We start from the raw sequence: 20,260 nt of genomic DNA on the forward strand, positions 1-20,260 counted from the left end.
GGAACGGCGGTATAAAAATCAAATAAATAAATAAATAACTTGGAGAGACCATATTATGCCTGTTTTGAAACAGCTGCACTGGCTGCCGATATGTTTCTGGGCAAAATACAAAGTGTTGGTTATTACCTTTAAATCCCTGAATGGCTTAGATCCAGGTTACCTTAGAGAGCGCCTTCTTCAGTCTGATTCACACTGCACACTAAGATCATCTGAGGAGGTCCAGCTCCAGTTGCCACTGGCTTGTCTGCTGGCAACTCAGAGGCGGGCCTTCTCTGTAGCTGCTCCTAGACTGTGGAATGCAATCCCTGCAGAAATCCGTAATTTGAATTATTTATTGGCATTTAGGAGAGCCCTAAAGGCCTACCTGTTTGGCCTGGCCTTCCAGAGTTTTTAAATTGTTTTAAAGGGTTCTTAATGTATCAGGTTTTTATAAGGTTTTCAATTGTTTTGTTTTGTTTAGCTGCTTTATTGTATTTTAAAATCTTTGTTTTCGATCATTGATTGATTTTAACTGTTTTGTGGTATTTTTGAACCGTCCTGAGCTATTCTGTAAGGGTGGTCTAGAAATCAATCAATCAAACAAACAAACAAACAGACAAACAATTAAATATAATGCTATGCTACCTATTGCTGCTACAATGATCTGGATCTCAGATTGACAAAGGCAGAACTTGGGTTCCTCCCTCCCTCCCTCCCTCCCTTGAGTTATGGTTTTGATTTGGTCTGTTTATGAGATGGTGTTGTGGCAAGAAATGGACAATGGCAGATCAGGGTGTGTGTGTCTATGTGTGTGTGATATTTCTTGGTGATTGCTGTGATGAGCTCAATTTCTGTCCTTGAGACTAACTTGTGCTTCATTCACTGCTCTGGTCTGCTCTGCAATCTGCATTCTGCATTGCAAGGTGTACTCACTCAGTAAAAATATGGTTGAAGACATTGTTCTTGTTTTGCACCACCCTGAGCCTTTGGATGGGGAAGTATAAAAGGGTAACAAACAAACAAACAAATAAACAAACAAAGTTAAGCTTATGGCTATGCTGGCTGGCTGCTAAGGGTGCTGCTGTGGCAGCTGTTGCAATGCTGGAGTCATAATTGTGTGTCAAAGAGCAAACTTGTGCCTGTGATGCTACTGTAGCACAGGCACTGTGTATTCTAGAGCAGTGATTCTTTTGGGGGGGGCATCTTTGGACTGTGTATTTGGAAAGATGTGTCATTCTGTTTTGTGTTTGGAGGGAATGTGTGAGCCTCTGTTCTAAAGTGTTGTTGTTTTTTGGAAGGCAGGGTTGCAAAATGTATGTACTCTGCTTGTTTCATCCATAGGGAATGAATTCCCAGTGGGGAACTTGAATCATTCCATTGTTCTCTATGTGTAGGTCCTAGGGACATCGAGGTGGGTTGAGTGTTAGGGCATGATGGGTGCTTCCTACCAACCAACCCACAAAACAACTGGGCAATCAGGCAATTTGAAATATTTTTTAAAAAAATTATTATCTGGGTCAGTACGTCATTGACATACTGACCCAGATAATAATTTTTTAAAAAAAATTTTTAAATGATTTTTTATTATTCAATTCAAGGTCAAATCGAATCACAAAAAATGATTCATGCATACCTCTAATTAGAACTATATATTAAGGTGTGCTTAGGAGATCTCTCTCGCTCTCTCTCTCTCTCTCTCTCTCACACACACACACACACACACACACACACACACACACACACACACCATGTAATAAAGCAGAAGCAGGAAGTGCACCAGATGGGTGGGGGATACGTGCACACTCATGCTCCATCCCTATGTGTTCCAAAAGGCCAGCTGGAGTATAATCCAAACTGGCCCTAAATGAACAAGAGACTACTGTCAGAGAGAATTTGAACAGGCACTTGCATAATTTGTAGGAAGTCTGACAAATCTATTTATGCCGTAATTTTGGTACATTGATTCACCCAGATAGGAAGCTGCATTTCATGTTTCTGCTTCTGTTTCCACCCCACCCAACCACCCCCCGGCTTTCTTGTTTTCATTGCTTTCTGCTAATTCTTCCTCTGTGACTCATGATAGATGCGAGAGCTAATCAAAGACCACAGTTGTAGGCTAAGATGCAGGGAGTGGAGGATTCACAATTGCAGCCTGATTTCTGGGAATGTTCCTTTTTCGTGTAGTTGTGTAGCACTTGTAAAGTAGGGCTTTAATAGGATTTCCCCAATAAAGCTTTCAATCTGGGGCCATAATTAAATGGAGTCGGGAATGATGAATGACTGCCAGTCTTCCTAATTCACTTTTGAATCCAATAGGTCTTGAAAGCATTGGGCAGGTAAAGGAATATTAGGAGAAAATGAGCATTTAGAGAACAAATGCCCAGCCTTTATGCACAGCCCCATATGCGAGCGAAATAACGCCCCTGCATCTGACGCCCCGCAGGGGGTGTGGCTTAACCATGAACCCTGAGTCTGACGTCAGATGCGTCTGATGCAGGGGACGAGGCTACGGCCGTCATGGCTGCCACTGGTCTCCCTCTTCCCTTGGCCTTGGGGTGGTTGTAGAGGCGACCCAACTCTGAGTCGCCACCAGACAACCTAATGGCAACCACAGGCAAATCTCCCCAGATGCTCTTAATATGTGGTGCAGCTCATGGAGAAGAAGGCATTCTATTAAATTGTCTGGACCCAAGCCATTATTTTATATTTTATGTTAACCACCCAGAGACAAAAGTTTGGGCAATATATAAATTTGATAAATAAATAATCAATCAATCAATCAATCAACCTGGCATTAACATTAAGGGTGTTTAAATTTTAAATTCTTGGGGAAAGCAGTTAATGGAAGTGGCACTAGCTTTTTCGGATGTATTTTGGCTGTAAGACAAATTGGAGATTCCTGCTCAGTAAAAAATGAAATTCTGAAGGAAGCGAGAGCAGGCCTGCCTTAAAGTGACTGCCTGTTCTTGCTGGTCTTGGGGCACCAGTGTGACTGCCGGAAATTGCTGCAAGCATGAGTTGGTGCTGAGCGCCCAGTGGAGAGGGGTGGGGAAGGCAGAGGATGGCCACTGGGCACCCATAGCTCCTGTCTCCATTATAGCTACACCCCTGCTTCTGATATTAAAATGTAGCAGAATCCCTCTGCTCTCAGATGAGGCTTCATGTTGCATTTCTGAATGAATGGGATGTAAATAAAGCCCTAAACGGCTTAGGCCCTGGGTATTTGAGACAATGTCTTCTTCATTATGAGCATCACCGTCCATTGCGGTCGTCCGTGGAGGTCCATCTCCAGTTGCCGCCAGTTCGTCTGGTGGCCGCATGGAGACGGGCCTTCTCGGTTGCTGCCCAGGACTATGGAATGTGTTCCCTACTGAGATACGATCCTCCCCATCTCTGACAATTTTTAAAAAATATTTTAAAACCCATCATTTTACTCAGGATTTTTCAGCTTTTAAAATAGGTTTTTAATCCTGTGATTGACTTTTAAATTGTTAGTTTTTAATTGTTTTTATGTGTTTTTACATGTGTTTTTAACTGTTTTATCATTGTGAACCGCCCAGAGACACGAGTTAGGGTGGTATAAAAGTGAAACAAACAAACAAACAAACAAACAAACAAATAAATGTGTCTCCAGTGAGAGATCCAAGTTCTGCTAATCCATGAGCTCACTGAAAGATTCTGGGCAAGGATTTTAACTCAAGGCTGAAGTTAACAATGCACAGTCACAAGTAGGGATGTGCAAACCGGCTCGACCTCGAGCTGGTTCACCATTGAACTGGTCCAACTCTAGGTCTCACCCTGGAACCAGACTAGGCCTGGTTTGGCTTGAGGTTGAACTAACCACCACCATCACCCCAACTGGCTCAGGGCCAGTTCGGGGGTTCTAACGTAAATAAAGTGTATGTGTGGTGGCTTCCAAGATGGCTGCTGTCAGCACAGAGAGTTCCAGAACAGGCTGGAAGTAGCCCAAACCAGGCCATTTGTGACTGGGAGGAGGCTGGGAGGGAAGGGGAAACTGCTGGAGCCCCCCCCCCTGGCTATGGTCAGAGCAGCCCGCCCCTCCACCCAGAGACAGTGAGTTCTTTTTTAAAAAATTGTTTGTTAGAACCCCCAAACCGGCTTGAATTCAAGCCAAACTCGGGGTGGGGGGTTCTGTTGGGAGGGCAAAACTGAGCCTGCCTGGTTTGATTTGAGTCCAGTTTGCATGCAAACCAAACCGGGCACTGGTTTTGTGCACATCCCTAATCACAATCAGGGTAAAATAAAGGCAGAATATATTGCTCTCTGCCTTTGATCTTTGGCATGGGAAAATAATTCTAAGCTATTTTCCCCAATTGAGACACGCAAGTCCACAAAGGTACTGTAAAGCCCCATCTTTTCAAATGGCATGACAAACTTCTGAACACATGATTGATCTAAAGTGTTAGAAAAATGTCCTGTGGTTTATTACAAAGGTTATACTTCACCACCGGTTTTAACTGCAAGAGGGGAATCACGTAACTACGACCCTTGATCAAATACGTGTGTGCACAGCAGACAGAGGTGCATCTGTAGCCCTGTTAGGCCATGGGCAAATGCACCAATCAGTTGTTCAGAGAGGAGGTACAGTAATTAAACCCCATTCCCTGCTTCCCTGCCGAAAGCCCCGACCAGCATGCATTCACCAGTTTTCTGGCCAGAGCTAGTTTGTGCTATGCATTCCTGGCACTGGGGAAAGAAACTACCTACACGGCAATCTTGTGCACCTGCATTTTCCTATTCAGCTAAGGAGATATTGAATTGGGATGTAGAACTTTGAGATAACTGAGATTCAGATTGTGGGGGATAGATTCTACAGTATTTACAAAATACAGAACACAATGTTGACTGAATCATAGGCACATATTGTCTGCTGCCATTCACTACAGGGAATACTTTAAATGGAATCTCGGCTAGAGATCACTCCAAGCAGGGAGCAGCACAGGGAAGGCTGAATGAAGGGACAACCATCGTGTTCACACTTAATATTCCTGTTGCAACTCTGTATTTATTATCTGTGACTGCAGTGGAGACTGCCAGCCATTCCCCACCCTTGTGAAAATCAAAGCTTTGCTGGCCCTCCTGTTGCTCCTCCCCATAGGCCTTGCGCCACAGGACCATAAACGTTACACTGAAATCATTCCTCCTCCCGATTACCAAATAAATAATTACGCAGCCTCCCCTGGGACTGAAGGCATTTGCTGATTGGTTCCATGTTTTATTGATTAGAGTGCTGTGATGTATCGGCCCCCGAGGAGCCAGCGTCTGGCTGTAAGCAGACGGTCGTCAATGTGCAGAATTATAACGAGTCCTGGCATTCAAGGGCCACCGCTCAGAAGGAGAGTACACCGGTGGACCACACTGGTTCAGCCAAGATAGAAAGAAAGCACATATAGCGCTACTGCTCAATCTCCCCATCAGAACTGACAGGAAATGGGAAGCATTCACTAAGATGAGGCTGGCAATATCTCCATGGCAAATGTAACACGTGCTCTGGCTTTAGTTTCTCACTGAGGAAGGGAGGGAGGGAGGGAGGGATGCACAGTGGGTTGCTAGCAAATGAGACTGATGGTAACCTAACACCACCCCTTCTGCTCAGTGTTTTACAGGAAACACCCATTTTACCCATTCTGTTTATTGCAGACACAAAGCTTTCATCTTCATTACAGTTAAAATAATTGTTTCTTGACTTAGGGAGGCTGTATTTGACATAGTGTCAGAGCAGGGTTTCTTAACCTTGGGCCCCCAGATGTTGTTGGACTACAACATCTACGAAACGTCTTACCTATTTTCTCAACCTTACTCTCAGGTGGTGAATTGGGGCGGGATTTTGGACATTTCATGGGCAGGGGAAATTTCTCAGAGAAACTTCTCAGTCCATTAGCAGTCATTCCACCACCCCACCACCCCCGGAATTCCCTCAGAATGCCATAATATATTGACCAGGGCTACCATTGTTGCCTACAGAGGCACAATGGTAAGTATTCCCCACACAACACTTTATAAGAAATGTAAAGTTCTTCCCACTCCTCCCAAAATTGCCCTCTTTCATTCTGAAACCCTTTAGTCCTGTTGAATGTTGGCAAAACTGCTTTTAAGATAATGTCTGGATCAGCTCTATTTTTATGGAGATTGTTTATCATTTCTAAATGTTTATAAGTATGGAAGATTTTCTTTTATGCAACTCTCTCTGCCATTCATCCATCCATTTGGGTCCTGCTGGCAGCTGGCTGGCTGAAGAACATCCCACTTACACTCTTTTCATTTAGTGGCTGGTTAACGCATATGACTAGGGGGATGTGTGGTATTAATAACACCATGTGATTCTCCTAAGGACTGGACATTTTTACCCCAAAAACAGTTTGAACGGTACTTATTGCAGAGACCTTGTTCTCCCCATGTTACATAGAAGTCTCTCAGATAAGCCAAGAATAGAGTCTTGCCTATACAAGACTCCTATTAAAAAGCAGTACAGTATATAAATATCCATAGTAGTAGTAGCAGTAGTAGTAGTAGTAGTAGTAGTAGTAGTAGTAGTATGGAGCACCTTAAGTGGCACAGCAGGGAAATGCTTGACTAACAAGCAGAAGTTTGCCAGCTCGAATCCCTGATGGTATGTTTCCCAGACTACGGGAAACGTCTATATCGGGCAGCAGTGATATAGGAAGATGCTGAAAGGCATCATCTCACACTGTGTGGGAGGAGGCAATGGTAAACGCCTCCTGTATTCTTCCAAAGAAAACCACAGGGCTCTGTGGGCACCAGGAGTTGAAATCAACTTGATGACACACTTTACCTTTAGTAGTAGTAGACAGTCCAAACACAATGGGAATACAGGGCACTTTCTTAACAGAATACTTTTAAAGCAGCAGATAGACAAATGTAGAGCTAAAGTCACTGTAAGACTTTCTTGTTTGGACTGCCTTTTCAAAGAAAGGGTTACGCAGGTAGGCAGTAAGTTAATTCAATATATTTTAGTAGGTATTTTAGTATGGTTTTATTGAATGGAACACAATCCAATCAAATTAAGAATGTTAAAGTTTCACTGATTTGTCAGTGAGAGAGATTTTGAAAATGGTTCCCAACCATCCCATTGAAACTGAGGTGACAGCTTTTATGGCAGCTTGTAAACACTTATTGTTTTAACTAAGTGTGGCAACCCATCCCAGACTCTCAGACGAAGTGGGTTAGAGACCATGAAGGAAATCATGGATTTATTTCCCAGGATTTATTTATCAATTATTTAAATTGATAAATAAATCCTGGGAAATAAATAATCATGGATTGATCCGGCTAGGGAACTGCTAATATAAATAAGATAATTTTTGTATTTGCTGATAGACAACCTTTTTTATGAGGTACATATGCTTGAAGCTCTACCAGCTGTTTTTAAACTACTGAAGTAAGGCTGTTAATGGAAAGTACTTCTTACCATTCGGCTCCAGAGAGACTGATTCTACCTCCCATTGTTGAGTAGGGAACTCTGAGTCTGCTGAGTAGGGAGCTCATGCAGCATATATGACTCTTTCCTTTCGGAACCTGCTTTTCAGGCCTAGTCTACACATGCAGCAGACTGAAATGGGAACAATATGGCAGAGTTTGGTGTGTACCACTTTAGATTGTAAGGGATCCCTATGTGAAGAAAAATGCCTTCTGCCAGTTAGAAGATTTTACACTGGACACAATCTGGAATCTTTCTCTCTGGTGTGCTATTGTTTAGTTGCAATTTTTTTAAAAAGGCACTCCCCACCTGCAGTCTGAAGTGATACAATCTATTCAACTAACCTACATATATGCTTACCTGTAGATCCCTTACAGCTAGCCAAAGCTAAGATGAATGTGCTTCCCAATGCTGACAGGGGCCACACAGATGACCAAAGTGTCCTGAAATGGGCCAAGATAATTTATTTGTCACACATCTTCCTGTGAGGTGGTAAGGACAAGTTAACCACATTAGGTGCAATTGTGTGGGTACATACCAAACAGATAAATAAATATGTATCCATATAGGTTTCCTAGGCTATCCTTTTATGAACAACATACCGCTCCCCTAGTCCTAAAAATATTGGCAAGCGGACCATTTCTATTGCTATTTGTTTATCTATATATATATAATTCTCCTGGGTGTGCCTTGGAATGTGCATCCCAGCACCCAGCTGATTGGCTGGGCGGTGGACAGGCCTGATTGGCTAAAGTGCACCCAGGAGGATTGGTTGCCACGGCAGCGGTAGGCCTGGCCGCAGAGGTCAGAGGCAGCAGCGGGCCCAGCCCAGCCACGGAGGCAAGGTCCAGGTGGGGGGTAGAAAAAGTGGGGGCAGAAGTGCTGGTGGGAAGGAAAGGCGTCTGGGACTGGAAGTGGAGACTGGGGCAGAAGGTGGGGCGGAAGAGGTAACTGCTGGCCCCAAAGAGTGCACAGATGCTCTGTGTGGGGTCAGCTAGTATTAAAACCAAAGTCAAGCTGAATGGGGGGGTAATACCACTGGCAGGTGACACTCTGGAATGAGACAGTGAAGTCCTTCCCATTAGTCAGTCGCACACTGTTGCAGTCAGAAGTTAAGAGTATTACTGGTCTTTGCAACAACAACAACAAAATACAGAGCCGCCATACTGTAATCTGAACAGCTCCAAATGCAATTTCTCTTAGCATGAGGCAGCAAAAGAGCAATGTCCTCAGCAGCCAAGAGGTCTGGTTTTCATACATGTGTATGTAATTTTTTTCTTTGTTTTTGTCTTCTTTCTCTCACCCCCTAGGACCCGGTACAGGGATAGCAGGCAATGGATCAATGTGTCTGGCCGTACCACTGTGGCTGTTGGCAGCGTCCCTTCTCTGCCTACTCAGCAAATGTTAATAACATCTGAATTTTCAAAAAAGGGGAAAAAAATTAAAAACCCAGCAACAACAAGAACAACACACAAAGCAAAACAAAACAAAAAAGTGTCATACAGGAGACAGAGCAAGAGAGAGGAGGGGAGAAAGGACAGTTTCTTTTGCAACTTTTGCGTGTACCGCAACAAAAGAGGAAAATTTCAATGAAGAAGAATAAAGAAGAATCAGCAACATTTATTATAACAAACTATCAAGTCACTGACCATCCAGGAGTATGGGAGACCAGATGGATCACTCTATGGAGGCTGGATCCTGCCAAGGATGCCAAGATGTTCTAAAAAGAAATATCAGCAATGAAATTATTCTTATTCTCTCCATTCCCTCATATCATTTCCTCCCTCCCTCCCTCCCTCCCTTCCTGGAAATAGATTGCTTTGATGTTGATAGCCACAATCTTTTGATTGGCTTGTTCATTTCTTAAACTGATAGTATTTTCAGATTTCCGGCAAACAGTGATGCAGGTCTCTCTAGCATACTGGTGTCCCATGAAGAAACTCCACATGGCCCTTATCTCGTTGCCATTCCTCTTATGCTCACCTATATATTTCTGTGCCCTTAGTTTTGATTATACTAAAGCATACCAATTTTATTCACTTGCCCTTTTGTTTTTGCCAGACCTGCTTCCTTCCCTCTCTTGTGTATTGTGTATGCATCCATCTCTCTCTCTCTCTCTCTCTCTCTCTCTCTCTCTCTCTCTCTCTCTCTCTCTCTCTCAGAGGAAATGGTTCCTGTGTACATATGCTCACCATGCTGTAGATAATTTGCATTGTACATGAGGTTGAAAATTTGCTTGGATGTGAAAGCAGGTGATGGGGAGATGGGGAGACAAACAATGGTTTGCCCAGCTGAATTTTGCCATGGTTTCTTATTGGGATACCTGTTTTGAAGAGCTTATCTTTAACCTTCTCCTGTTGCCCAACCCAGTTCAACTGGGTAGCATTCAAGTGTAATATGTACATTGTCCCTATTACTCATCATTTTTTCTGCATCCAAGCAGGACTGGCTAGCCTTTAGGCACATAGATAGCTGAGCCCTGAGGGCTGCTTAATTATACAAATGTTTGGAAGCATAAGAATCTAGAATTTAAAAGAGGTTTATAGCTAGTGCAGCTCATGGTTTGAATAAATGTTTGGTAAATATATCTTAGCAGAAGAGCTGGTTGTTGAGAAGATCCAGTCTATCCAGAGCAGAGCCTCTCAGGCAAGAGAATGGAAAGACCTACAGGAGCAGCTCAGCAAAGGCCAGGCAGGGACAGGTCTAGTCAAAGATGTGAGGGAAATAAAATGAGATCCAGAAAGCTTCAGTAGAAGGTTCTGGAAGCCACAAATTAACTTGGGTTCTGTTGCACAAGAATAAGTTAGAGTAAGTTAGCAGAAAGTAAAATCCTACTTTCACAGAACAAAGAGTTCCAGAAGCTAGGCCAGAATGTTCCATGGAGGAGCCAACACAGGATGTGTTACCAGCCAGTGCTTCTCACGGAGTACTTAGCTTGGCTGCTCAGCACCATAGTAGTAGCTCTGCCCCTTGGTCTTGATCCTTCAACCATCTGGCTAGACTCCACTTGCTTTCGTGGGCATTTGGGAGGGACTTGAACTGCAATGGGCGGAATCAAAATGGGCTCCCTCACTGAAGTCGTTCATAGGGACCTGTTGGGTAAGCAGATAGTACCAAAAGGAGGGGTGTCACAGGGCAAGCCTTTCATATGAAGAAAGTAGATGCATCCTCCTCCATTCGGGTTGTTTGTGTGTGACTGTTATGCTGCTGTTCTTGAGCCTGACCTGCTTTCCAAAGAAACAGTCCATTTATTCCTCTGATAAGGCCCCTCCTCAGTCTCAGGCAGTTGCATTACACCCAACACCTGACAATACATAAACATGTTATGGAAATAAAACAAACCCTCTTATGATTATGCTACAGTAAATGTCATTCTGCCAAAAAACAAAAAACAAAAAACCCACAACAACCCAACCCCCACCACCATACTACTACCACTACTACTATTTCACCTTTGATTTTAGACTCTTTAAAAAGCTAGAAAGACAGAATGTGTCTAAGATTTGGAGACTTCTCCAAAGCAGAGGGCTGCCGAGAAAAGGATTGTCAGCTAAAGGCATAAATCCACTGGTGTCTCGTTTACTTACTTTACTGTGTTAAACCTTTTTTTAAAAAAATACAATTGACATTCCTATCACAGAAGGCATTCCTATCACAGAAGGCATTCAAGTGCAAGAGTCTGATTGGAAACAAATTAGTATAGTAACTGCATATGGAGATGGGGAGGAGTGATTGTGCCAGAACCCAGGTCACTGGGACCTGTGCGTTCTTCCTGCTGTAAGCTAGTACTTTATGTTTCAGTAATTGACTTGCCCTGGTTTGTTACTGAAAATTGGGCAAACATAAATTTGACCATATTCATTTAACTCTCTTTTGCTATGTGGAATATTTCAGAAAGGGTCAAGTTGAAGTAATCGGGGTTCAAAACTCCTGGCCCAATGTAGTTGCCTGGGTTTTTAGAGACTGCAAATGCAATACTGCTTGTAGTAGTGCTGCAGTGCAAAAAGAAGCCAGATATATCAAATATCCCAGTCACAAAACTATGAAGCCCCAGAGCTAATGTACCAGCATTTTGTCCCGAGCTACTATTTTGGTTAGATTCACAAGTGCAATTCAGCTGCATGGTCTCAGACTCTTCAGCATGGGTTCTGAAAAGAACACCTGGATTGGCATGGATTTTCCTGTGGGAACTGTTGTTACCTCATCTCCAAAAGATGTAGTGGGTAGGCTTCTGAAACTGCAAGAGGGAAATCCACACCTACATTGGCTGTTGCTCTCTCAATGGCTTTCATTCCACTGAATTGCTAAGCAACCAAAATCCCCTTCTCTCCCATTGCAAATCTGCCATCACTTAGCAGAAAAGGCAAATGGGTGGTGCTATCCTCTAATGCGATCCCTATATTACCAAAAGGGATGCTTTTATGCTTGGAAATACTTTCAAAGCAAAATGTATGTGTGCCTGTGTGCATTAAATCCATCCTTTTACTATAATGAGTACCAGCCCTTTTGCAAAGAGATCCTTGTAGCTCCATGCCTGCACAGCAAGACAGCTCTCACCTTGATCAACAGCATGGCAGCATCCTCTCCTGCTGCTTTAGCGATTTATTTTCTGCTGAAGTCTGCACTTTGGGGCAGATACGGACAGTCAATTAAGCAGGCAGTCAGGCTTCCCAGTACCATCCTTCCAAGGCACACAATTTACTATTAGACAGTAAATATTCTGTAAAAGCAGGAAGCAGAGCAGAGAGGTGAGGGTGTGTATGATATGGGATTAGACAAAAGAGGGCATTGCATGTTCTTCAGTGCTAGGGGAATAGCTAACAATGTTGCTGCAGTGCTGTACACATGCAGTGCTGTACACATGTGTGCACATGCACACACGCACACACGTTATATACATGATAAAAGCAGATACCACTACTATGAATAAAAGCATCTTGAAGCCTGGCAGAATCTCCCAACCACAACTTGGTATTCTTTCACTCTGCTTCAACAATTAGGAGCATAGCTACTGCCCCAGAACATCCCTGTGAGAAGCCAATCATGTGGACTCAACAGACTGCCCTGGTCCTCTGTTAGTTGCTGTCACCCATGTAATGTAGATCAGCATAGATGGAAAATCCAACATATTTGAACTGTAGGAAACAGAAGCATCAAAGCAGCATTCCTGAAAACTGCTTGTAGAATCCATTTGGCTGATTCAAAAGGCTGATGAGTAGTTTGGCCAACTGGGGTAGTTTGGGTAGTTTGGCCAAAGGGCAACGTTGGGGGCTCCTTTTTGTGCAGGAAGTTGTTAAAGTGATGAGAAGCTGGTTTTAACCACACCAGCAAACCCCATTTTTTCATATGAATCAGGCTTTAGCCTTTATGTAATTACTAGCCACTTTTTCTTGGATTGTGAGTTCTCAAGCTTTGTTCAGAACCTGTCATGGCTTCTAGTAGTATGAACCTAGGGGAGGAAAAACACTAAGGCTGTTTTCACGAGCAGCCTAGCCCAGGCTAGGGCTCATGTAGAGTGCCAGGATCCTCACCGATCCGCCCAGCCTTACCCAAATTCTTAGCCCTGCTCTTAGCCATGGTTAAGGGCACAAGCGTACCTTCAACCTAGCTTCTGGAATCGTGTGTCTCCTTGGGCTTCACAGAGATGGGTGCCTATAGCACCAGTCTGATGGGAGAATCCCCCAAGGCACCTTGCTCATCTTGTGATGCCTTGTGGGGTTTTTGTAGGCCAGGAAAATGGGCCCCGACCTCCGTTGATCTGCATTGCCAGAAGCAATGTGGATTATGTGGCTGCAGAGCTCGCATGCTGACAACACAAAGACCAAATGTCTGGGGGAAGGTAGGTTGAACTCTGCCTCCCCCCGCCACCCTCTCCACCCTGGTATTGGTCGTGAGAACCAATAAAAACACAATGTGCCACCCATGGAAGGTGATGCACACATGCTGGTTCCATGCTAGTCTAAACCGTATCCTTGCTGCTAGAGTGCTTAGAGAGCCTCTGTGGCTCCTAAGAATTGTTCACATGCTGTAGCAATGCAGCTCCAATTAATCGCAATGGGAGCAGTGTTGCTATGGTGATGCAATTCTTAGGAGCCATGGAGGCTCTCTGAGCTCCCTAGCACGGAGGATGCAGTTTGTATTAGCACAGAGCCACTGCACGTGCATCCCCCTTCCATTGGTAGCACAATTGGTAGCACAATTCACTATATGTAAGCCTCTCCCAAGAATTAATAAATACCTAGTATCCACATGGCTTCCAGAGGTAGGGTTATTTGCATCCTGAGGCTCTGACTGCATATTACATGCAAATGCATGTAATGAAACCTTGCCGAACCACTTCCTTGTTACAAAGCAGCATTAAGAGGGGTTATTTGGAATTGAAAAGCAATGGGGAGGGAGAGACTGCTATAGTCTGCTCTCATCTACCACTTTTTCTTTTTCTCCCCCCCCCCCCCATCCTTGGGGTTCCATATGGCTGTCACCCTTACCAACACATCTGGAAACTCACGTTGGAAAAGCGGCTTTGCTAAAAATTGTTTCCAAGGCCACTTTCCCTACCATGAATTTCCAAATGTGTTCGTAAGGGTGGCAGCCATATGGAACCCCAAGGACAGAAAAGAAGCTGAGGAGGCCATTTTCAGTGGAAAAATGGGGAAGTAATGAGCACCCTTCTTTTGCTGTTCTACTTCAACTTTGCTGCTCTACTTCAACTCACCCATTCTTAAGCTGCTTTTCCATGCAGGGAGCAGATGTTGGGATGTGTTACTTACATCTGTGTGTACAATGTACTTCTATTAGCCAATGGTCTGACTTGATATGAGGCAGCTTCTTATGTTCCTACGGGCTACGTGTTCCTAAGGGTACGATAAATTTATAGCTGAAAGTTGTCAGAATTTTCCATTTGCAATATTATATCTGGGACCTGAAATTAAGCCTTCCCACCACTTACACTCAAATATGCCAGTGTTCAACATTTGAACCTGTAGAATTTTACCTATCAAACACCTTAATAATAAATATAATATGTAAAGCAGTCTGCCATCCTTGGACCTTGAGATAAAGTTATCAGGGTTGTTGGATTTCCCATGGGGGTTTCAGGTGTGAAATCCTCCTTCACAGATTCTCCTCCTTCCTCTGTGAATTCAGAGCTAAGGCTGACCAGACCATCAAATAAAATTATCCCTTAAGAAATCTATCATACATGTCTTCTTCTTCTTCTTCTTCTTCTTCTTCTTCTTCTTCTTCTTCTTCTTCTTCTTCTTCTTCTTCTTCTTCTTCTTCTTCTTCTTTGTGACAATAGCATCTCCATTTAAAGGTGGTGGGAGAGAGAGAGGAGGAGGAGGGGTGTGCATGAATTTGTGTATATATGTGCATCCATCAGCCCCACAAGAGTTTGGTCCCTGGCTGTAGGTTACAAGTTCCACTTCCTCATATAGCAGCTGACTTTGAGGTGGAAAAAATGCCACAAGTTCTCATTCACTTTAAGAGGTTTTCTGAAAGAGCTCTTATGCCATATGGTCATAAATTGCCACTTGCATTTCCCATAGTATAGGAATTTGCAGTTCTACCATGAGATGTACCTTCATGAAATCATTTTACTGAGCCAGAACTGAATGGAAGAGTTACCTCTTGGTGTCATTTCTAATTCCAAGCTGGTTGTGCGAATAGCTATCAATGGAACAACTCTTTTTCCTAGATTTCAAAACCCTCTAACTAGTCATTGAATAGGTTTATAATGCTTGGGAGCAACCAGTAGGACTGGTACATGTAATAGAGACAGCCATCGATTCAGCAATTTTAGCCCAGCCTCTGGCAGAGTGAAATGTAAGATTATCCACAATTTTTATTGCAGTGATATTAATCAAGACATTGGTATCCAGAAATGGTTGAGAAGTAGTCATTTATGGATGTGAGAAGGTTTAAGGTCAAAGAGAGAACTGAAAAGAAGATTTGGGACTGGGAGGGATATGTTATATTAAACCTCTTTAATTTCTATGGCAGGCCAGGCAGTGTGACACAATACAATTAAAGGCTATGCACACGAGGACAATTGGAATCACATACACTTCAGTGACATCTGGATGTAGTTACATAAGTTTCATCTATACCACCAGGCATCTCTATGGGTATGGCTGAAAACCATGATAAACACATGAGACACATGTCTATTTGTGACCTAGGGACTGGAGGCACTACGTCAGCTTTTGGAACAGAGTCAAACTTTCCCTTTGGTTATACCTCTGAGTGTGGACTCAGCCTTCAGCCAGGATTCTTAAGATGTGAGCACACAAATCCAGTGGCACATCTAGTGCATTAAGAAAGGAGTTAAACTATGTTCATTTTCTTCCCCACATGCAGTGTTTCACATCCCTAACATTGTCCCTTATCAATGTCATATCTGCACTTCTGTTTTGCTATACTAGGGCCATTCACAAATGTTGGGCTGAATGCACTGTTTTGTTATTGTAGGGTTGCTGATGAACACTGTGCTACTGGCAGCGATGTGTTTTTTTAGAATAAGAAAAAAGAAGACTCAAATCTTATGTTTTTTAAAGTATACTTGTAAAATAACAAAAAAAAAAGAGTGCAAAAACACAGGGTTTTCCTTAGACAGGATAAGATGGGCTGAAGGAGGAAACAGGAGGAAACTTGGTCTGACTTCAGGGCTGGAAAAGAGGAATGTGAATCAAAATTCCCCAGACACTCTGTCACTGACTCATTATGGGACCTTGGTCAACTCATTAATCTATACTATGCCCAAGCTTCTCCTCTGTATAATGGAGGAAGTATACTGTGGCACTTTAAAGAAAAATTGCACATGAATAACAATTTTCTGTAAAGTTTTTAGCAATCTTTATTTAATAAGAGAACCATGGGTGGTATTTGGTTTGAGGAATAATTATTTAGTTTTCTGCCATACTCCAGAAAGTCAGATGTTCTCTTTATGCTTCCTGAAAGGTGCTGACACCTCACTGGCTGTCGAACACTTTTCTTTACCACTAAGGCCAATAGGTATTCTCAGGAGTCCAAAAAAAAAAAAAGTGACTTGGCGGTTCCTCTGGGTAAATTCACCTGAAGGTGTTTCATACTTTGTTTCGGCTCTTTTCTCTCATGCTGTCCCTGTTTTCCTGTTTCCCTTTCCCCTTCACAGCCCTATAAAGCTACAGCCTGTCTCTGTGCCTGAGTGGTGATTCAGAACGGGACACCAGTTCCTTGAGACTGTAGGTGTAATTGTGTTTGATTGATGGAAGTTTAACATTTAGTGTTATAAAAACAAAAATACAAAAAAAATTGTATTTCTTCTACAAGTTTGTAAATATATGAGAGAGACATGAAATGTCCAGTAATGTCCATGCAGAGGAAGAAACACTTAAAATTTGAAGATGACCCCTTTACTTGCTAGCAGATATCTAACTTTTTTTCAAAAGACTGGGGGTGGGGGGTTAATGGGAGGGGGAAGCATGCTTCTTTCACAAAGTATCCAGAGAGTAGCGAGGCAGCCATCTTGGAGGAGGTCAAGTATAGGCTTGATTGGAAATGCATCATCATTTGTATGTGTTTTGCTGTGTGGCAAATGGTGCAGTTACAGATGACAGTAAATTTCTGGGGAGGCAAATCTGAAGGTTTCTGTGTATGTTGATAGCCTGATTGTTTTCCAGCCCACAGCTTTGGGGTTCATAAATGAGAAACAGAAACCTCTCTCCTCACAACCAACACGTTATGCATGTTGGATCCTATCAAATGATACCATTTTGTGAAAGTCAAGGATGCAATTCTGACTCAAGTGAAGATGACTGGGGTTTGATAAATGATGGCAATGAAGTTAGGATTATGCCTTCCATACAGAATTAATGAAGTAAACTTCTTTTATCATGAAACTTGTCAAGCACTTCAAACTTACATAAAATAGTGGAGGTTGCACCAACTTTTTGGGGGGACTGATGGGCATTTAAGATAGCCAGAGAGAGCCAGAGCTACTTTTGCTTTCAGTCACACCAAAGGAGACCTCCATACATCATGCACTGTAATTCCTTGATATCTCCCCAAGAAAGCACCCAGGTGAATGGAGAGGAAGTTACTCCTTGCTAGTACAATCCACTGTACCAGTTTATCACATAACCCCAATGATCCACAACTGATGTTATAAATTTAATTTTATAGCTTCTATTTTCTTCTACCTTATTCTGGTCAAAAGCTGAAATAAATATATTGATACTGATAAATGCACATCACAGACAACACCTAAATGTCCCATGAAAGTAAATTATGTGGTGCTTGGTGCAGGATGGTGAGAGATGGACACTTCCATTCTCTCTGATACTGAGAGGGAACATATCTTATTTCATTCTTCAGTCAAATGCACAGAACATGGAAAGGAATCTTTTACAAGAATTTCCCATAATGGTGATCAGAAAGCTTTGGGTATGGAAGGCATGTTGATCCCAATCAATTAAATATTAGTCAGATTTTTTCTTTTCTTAAAAAAGAAAAAAAAAACCAACTATGCAAGACTTGAACCCTTGCATGTGCATGCATCTACATAAACTGATCAAAGAGGTGAAAGGGAGAGGGAAGGTTATGAACAGAGTAATACCCAAGTTGCTCTGCTTACAGATGTACACCTCGTGTTCATAGACTATATATAGAATATTCCCTTCTTGCAAATGGGAAATGTGCATACTGCAGAAAGGCTGCATTTATCTGTCCCTTTAAGGATCTAACCCTATTAAGGACACACAGTGATCTTGATGATATGAATGTGTGATAGCTTTAAATGCTTAGTGACTGCCGTTTGTGTTAATCATAGCAAATTAGCCAGAACCAGTGAAAGGTATCTGCCTCTCTACCACCAATATTGAGAATATATTATATCATGGTAGAAGAATAGGAATGGCTTGAGTCAATCCAAAGGAAGGCTATCTACTAAGCACATCAACTCAATCAGTTTCTCATGGAGTCAAAAACAATACAGAATTTCTGCTTATTTCTCAACTGTATGTGAGATACCTTCACTGAGGTATCAACCTTCAAGCACCACAAAGGGAGCTTTCACAAGTGGCCCTATAATGCATGTCCCTTTCCGTGGGGGGGGGACCCTTCTGAATTCTGATTACATGTTATATATTGCCACAAATTGCTGTTTAACATTCATTTAAGGGACCCAGGAAATGAAATTGTAAATTAAGTGCATGAAACCCTTAGCATCATAACAAATCATGCACATTGCCCGCACATGGAAACCAAGGCCACCCTGAACTTTGAGTAAGGGCAGGATAAACATGTAGTAAATACAATATAAAATGCGGCTCAGTGTGATATCATCCTGGAGATGCAGGAAATGGGAAAAGTCATTTTTGTTTAGTTTCTTGTGAAAGTCACCAAAGATGTTTGTGGAAATCAGTGGGATTCTATTCAGAATGACATCCTCTGCCTTTGGATGCTTCTGTAATTCCTAGTACCTCAGTGGACTCTGTGTTTGTACCAGCAGCCAACATGAAACGTAATGATATGCAAGGACCATGACCGCCTAATTACTCTTTCACGGAAAGACTATCTCAAATGGGGGCATTTTCGCTGTGGCGATCTTATCTGCTCCCCATTTTGGCCACACAAACACACTCACTTGTACACATAAAAATGCCACCACAAAGCATTCCACACCCTGCTTCCTAAACTATTACCACCCAGTAACACATTCACCTTCTCCATCTTTCCCTGTGACACATGCAACCTGACACAGACTTGCTCAACATGCTTTTAAAATTATCTGTATAATAAAAGTCATAAGCTTTGCGATTCTTAGTGAACTCCTGCTAACAAGGAAAGGGTTATACAGGAAAGGGCAGGGAGAGGATGGAACTGTTGACCCCAGCAACTCCCGGCTCTCTCTATGTCCCCAGCTGCAGCCAAATTTTTTCCTCCAGGGCTTTGGGAGGATATCCAGTCTCTTCTTGCTGCACTGCTGGGCAGTTAGAATTCTCCTCATTAACAGTGTTATATACATATAAATATATATATATATCTATATCTTTATATATATTTTTCCCCAGCACCGTAGACATGATCTGAACTTCTCTTTAACGAAACAAGAACGCGGCCATTCTATTTTTTTTCTGTCAGTTTTTCAAAAACTAGCTCTGTGGAAGAAAATTTTAAAAGCGCAGTGTGTGTGTAAAAAAAAAATTGACAAAAGCTCTTTTTTCTTTTTTCCTTTTCTTTTCTCAATGTATTTAACTTCTGTTTTTGTGTCTCTGTTTATTTACATCTATGAATGCTCTGCTCTTCTGTGGTCTTAAAAAAAATACAAAAACCCACAAAAAACAAAAACGAAATAAACGTGAAAAGGAAGAGATGAGTCTTCATTTCTGGTCCTGTCTACATTATTGGGTTGCATCACAAAATGAAATGGTGGGGGGATGGGGGGGCATGGTCAGGGAGGGGGGGTCAGTATTCATATTGCCAGGACTGTTTAGACTTGGAGTCCTCTTTCTGCTGATGCAGGAATAATTTGAAGCTCTCTCACTAACAAGACTGATGCAAAATTTCAACATGGAATCAGAAATCTGGAAGTCAAGAAACAAGGCAACTCCCACACCAAAGCAGAATCGTCTCTCCACCAGTCTTCCACAAACTGAATGGCGCAATCGAGAACACAGAAGGACACAAGCAAAGAGCAGACGCCCTGCAGAACCAGTTGACCCAGATGACTCAAGCAACAGCAGTAGAGGTATTAGCCAGTCCACGGAAGGGGCAGGAAGGACATAATATATATACAGTAAGGCAATCCATACACAATCCATACACAGAACCCATCTATTAAGA

General features: G+C 42.6%; 1 protein-coding gene across 3 annotated transcripts in view; it reads left to right on the top strand.

Moving 5' to 3' along the window:
* The window catches only part of LSAMP (limbic system associated membrane protein), a 699,205-nt gene extending 679,405 nt beyond the window's left edge, over nucleotides 1-19,800 (top strand). For all 3 annotated transcript variants that reach the window (XM_053312266.1, XM_053312265.1, XM_053312267.1), the window contains one exon: nucleotides 8,749-19,800. In XM_053312266.1, the coding sequence (XP_053168241.1) occupies nucleotides 8,749-8,846 (98 nt within the window). In that variant the 3' untranslated portion in view covers nucleotides 8,847-19,800. The remainder of the gene's footprint in view (nucleotides 1-8,748) is intronic.
* Nucleotides 19,801-20,260: the final 460 nt, after the last annotated feature.

This window comes from Hemicordylus capensis, chromosome 3, assembly GCF_027244095.1.
Source record: "Hemicordylus capensis ecotype Gifberg chromosome 3, rHemCap1.1.pri, whole genome shotgun sequence".
Lineage (NCBI taxonomy): Eukaryota > Metazoa > Chordata > Lepidosauria > Squamata > Cordylidae > Hemicordylus > Hemicordylus capensis.